We start from the raw sequence: 3,748 nt of genomic DNA, 5'->3' as shown, positions 1-3,748 counted from the left end.
TCAGAATCTATAGGGACAGGGCAGCCTTCACCCCTGGCTGCCAAGCCTCTCTTCACATATTTATTCACTTTCTAGAGAAATATTTGAGTGACTGCCTTGTGGCAGGCAGTGTCTGAACAGCATGGAGACAGTGGAAACCAAACAGACAAGAGCCCTGTGCAGAAGGCTGACAAACTAGCCATCATAGCTCAGTGCGATGGGTGCTGTCGGGGGAGAGGGGCAGGGGTTCCTGGGTGGTGAGGAGGGAGGGAGGCTACCTAGCCCAGCCTGGGGTCAGGAAATGCTTCTGGAGGAGGTGTCATTCAGACCCAGATGGTAGGCTGAGTGGGCAGGAGAGAAGAGTGTTCCAGACAGAGGGAATGGCATGGGTGGACGGGGACCTCCCCCAGGCAGTCCAGCGGCCCGTCTCCCCTCTAGCCCTGAGAGGTGGTTCCTGGCAGTTCCCTTCCCCCAGTGACACCTGATCCTTGAGACACCTGTATGTGGGAACGCCTGCCTTAGCGAGCAGAGATCAGGAGGCACAAGAGAATTTGGCTTGTTCAGGGCACTGACACAGGTCGAGTGCTGCTGAACCTTGGAGCGTGACGGGGTTTTGAGGAGACAGGAGGTGGATCCTGATTGTGGGACCTTATCCTGAGGAGACAGGGGGCTAGGTGGAGTTTGGTGAGAGGTTTGCTCATGCTGTGGAGTGTAAAATAGATCCTGCCATTCCACTTCCCCCTTCCTATCATGGTCCTGGACAGAAAGCAAACAGGCAAATCGGTGGGTACCAGTGGGCTTTATTGGAAGCATTGCAGGCTGGGTGTGGAGAAGCTGTGCCCCTGCTACATTTACCCTCTCGCTCGCTCTCCTGCTCATATTCACACTCACACTCCCATTCACACCAACACTCCAGGCCCTGCTCAGGTCTGGTTGTGGAGGAGTCGATAGTCTGGTACTCTCTTCTAGTCCTTGGTTCACCAGGGTGGCAGTGATTCCCGTCCTTCACTGAGACACAGGGCTCTCTTGGGGGCTGTCATGGGTGACGTTCTCTGAGCTTGTTCTGGAGGCGGAAGGAGAGAGAAGTTCAGGGGCTGGGGTCCTGGGCCGTTGCTCAGAGGGAGGAGGCAGGGCTGGGGAGGGCAGGCTTGCCTTGGCAGCGTTTCTCTGCAGTCTCCAGACGATGCGTTGCACCCAGGCCTGGTCCGGAGGTGCGCAGAGCTGGTGACCTCTCAGTGTGGTGAACCTGGAGTCAGAGGTCAGAGGTCAGAGAGCATGGAGCCCTGGAACTCAGCTTCCTGGCGGGTACCGGTATGAGGGGCTGAGGCTGAGGGTCACATCTGAAAACCTATTTCAGGGGCTCCCTTGAGGAGGGTGGTCTTGGCAAGAGGAGAGATAAGAAAGTCGGGGATGACCGGGGAGATGAGGCTAGATGCCCTCCTCCCCAGAACTCACACAACGGCAGGCACTCGGCAGCCATCCTTGTAGAGGAGGTATCGGAAGGATCGCACCTTATTTCCAGGGATCGGGCGCTCGTTCACAGACAGGCAGCAGTCTTCTGCGTCATTGGCACCACCCTGAGCTGGGGCGGTCAATAGGTGATAGGTGAAAGGAGGTAGTGTTAGAATGAAGAGACCCTGAGTAGGGGAGACCACAGCCCTAAGTGGGTCCCAGGACACCTCTGTATTTGTGAAGGCAGAGAACCCGATGTTTATCCAGTCTGCGCAACATGGCCCTCTTGGTTGCTAAATGTATTGAAATACCTCTAGGCTGTTTGTTAAACAGTCACAGTTTTGGGCCCCACGGAGGCCTTGCTGGTGCCCCATCACCCCAGCCTGTCTCCCACAAATGAAGACTTACTGCTATGTGGTATGTATACCTTTTTTTTGGTCAATCCCTTTACCTTCCTCCATCCAGGCCCCCAACCGCCTCCCCTCGGTCAGCTGTCAGTCTCTGCCATGTACCCACGCCTCTGTTTCACTCTTTTGTTCATTAGGTTCCACATGTAAGTGAAATCCTATGGTATCTGTCTTTGTCTGCCTGGTTTACTTGACTGACCGTAATAGTCTCCAGGTCAATCCTTGCTGTGTGGTGATAGCGAGAGGGAAAGGGGGACGGGGTGGGTGGAGGTGAGCAAAGGAGGGGATAAAGGGGTCGGAAGGGACTTTGCTTGGGGTGATGGGCGCCTGATGCAGCGTGCAGATGATGTTTTATACAGGTGCACACGTGAAACCCGTATCGTTTGGCAAACCGATGTGACCTCAGTAAATTCAATTTCAATTAATAGTTAGTGCTGGTCACAGCATGGAATAATGGGGGAGAGGTGCGTGTGAGGTGGCAGGCGGCTGGGTTAGAGGACGTAGGAATTGTTAAATATATTGACTCTCAGCCCCGCCTCAGTGTCTTTTATTCTCCCCACGATAAGCAAATATATAGTGTTTTCTTCTTCTGCCTGGGAAACTGTGGCTGTAAGAGGTAGAGCCTGCAGAACAACGGGCAGCCAGGGGCCCTGAGATACACCCAGAGACCGACCCCCATTGGAATTCAGGGGCCCAGACGCACCCACACTCGCGGGCGTACACACAGGGCACCCCCAGGGGCACTGAACTGTGCCGACCTAACTCTCAGTGCCCTGCACGTCCAGTGCCAAGCAGTCTGAGATCTAGACATTTTCTCTCCTGCACTGCTCCCCGAGCCCCTGTCCCCGAGCCCCTCTCCCGGCCACCTCCCACCGCCGCCTTACCGCCTTACCGGGGGAGGTCCACAGGATCAGCAGGCCGATGAGGGCCAGTAGTGTGGCTGCAGAGGATGCCATGGCGGATGGACGGAGGCTGCCTGAGAGCGAGTGTGTGCGTGGGAATGAGACTCTGATCCTGTGCAGCAGGCTGTGTGAGGCTGAGGCTTGGCCTGGAGTGGCTCGGGTGGGAGTGGAAATGTCCCGGAGTCCCTGCCAGGTTTGTGGGGCTCTGGGAATGTGAGGACGGACGTCTGTGTAAGGCTGGACTGCTGACCGCCTATTTATGGCCCAGAGGAACTTTCACTATTTGTGCTCAGAAACCCCCCCTTCACATTCATTATTTGGATTTCCCTTGCCCCTTGCTTCTTTCTGGGAACCTGACTCCGCCCTCCCTCTTCCCCCTTCCAGCAGCCTCCCACTCTGCTGCTTTCCTTGGCTTTAGCTGTGAGAACCCAAGCGGTCTGCAGTCTAGCGAAGTGAAGGAAACACTGTACTGCCAGCTCCTTTCAGAGGCCGGGCACTATCATCTCATTGGTGGCATTTGCGTTATCAACCACAGGACTGGCCTCCGGGGTCGTGGTCAGAATTGGGGGAGGGTTCAAAGCGAGGTTTAGTGCCCCCTTTCCTAGGTTTATCCTGCATCCTCTTGTGTTCTCTGCGATTCTTGTCTCTGGTGCAGGTGGAAAAGAAGGCTCACTGGTACCACCCGAACAAGCACGGAGCCTGTGGTAGCCCCTCAAGACATCACGGTGCCTGCCCATCATCACCTGGGAACCCTCCCTTGAGACAAGCAGAGCTGAAAGGGAATGTTCCTTGGAGGGAGGCCCAGCACCCCCAACCCACATCTTAGGCCTCGGAGGCTCCAGTCCCTGGCTCAGAGAGCTCTGCCCCTTCCTGCGTTTACGGTTTTCCTATGTTCAGCACCTGGGTCAGTGGAACAGCTGGAGGAGTCTTGGCCCAGAAGAGCCCCCTTCATCTGTCCCCTTCTCTCAATCCTGGAAACCAAGAGGGGATTTCTAAGGAGAAGGGCTG

General features: G+C 55.9%; 1 protein-coding gene across 1 annotated transcript; it reads right to left on the bottom strand.

The window, feature by feature from the left end:
- Positions 1-745: 745 nt before the first annotated feature.
- LOC129078383 (C-C motif chemokine 19-like) lies at positions 746-3,027 on the bottom strand. The gene is made up of 4 exons (XM_054583223.1): positions 2,731-3,027; positions 1,435-1,561; positions 1,132-1,225; positions 746-1,042 (listed from the first exon to the last, which is right to left on the bottom strand). Exons 1-4 carry the CDS (start codon positions 2,792-2,794, stop codon positions 1,016-1,018), a joined length of 312 nt encoding a protein of 103 aa, XP_054439198.1. The 5' UTR covers positions 2,795-3,027; the 3' UTR covers positions 746-1,015.
- Positions 3,028-3,748: the final 721 nt, after the last annotated feature.

Source organism: Pteronotus mesoamericanus, unplaced genomic scaffold (assembly GCF_021234165.1).
Source record: "Pteronotus mesoamericanus isolate MK-2021 breed Mesoamerican mustached bat unplaced genomic scaffold, CSHL_Meso_final contig_73, whole genome shotgun sequence".
Classification (NCBI taxonomy): domain Eukaryota; kingdom Metazoa; phylum Chordata; class Mammalia; order Chiroptera; family Mormoopidae; genus Pteronotus; species Pteronotus mesoamericanus.
Note: the sequence above shows the minus strand (reverse complement) of the source record. Positions and strands in the feature narration are given on the sequence as shown.

What these genes read in the sequence shown, in the direction of transcription:
- LOC129078383 (XM_054583223.1), bottom strand. Translation starts at nt 2,794, where the DNA reads ATGGCATCCTCTGCAGCCACACTACTGGCCCTCATCGGCCTGCTGATC. An exon ending in TGCCGAGTGCCTGCCGTTGT is followed by an intron (nt 1,226 to 1,434) that starts GTGAGTTCTGGG and finishes CTCTGACTCCAG; the next exon opens with GTTCACCACACTGAGAGGTC. An exon ending in TGCAGAGAAACGCTGCCAAG is followed by an intron (nt 1,043 to 1,131) that starts GCAAGCCTGCCC and finishes TTCCGCCTCCAG; the next exon opens with AACAAGCTCAGAGAACGTCA.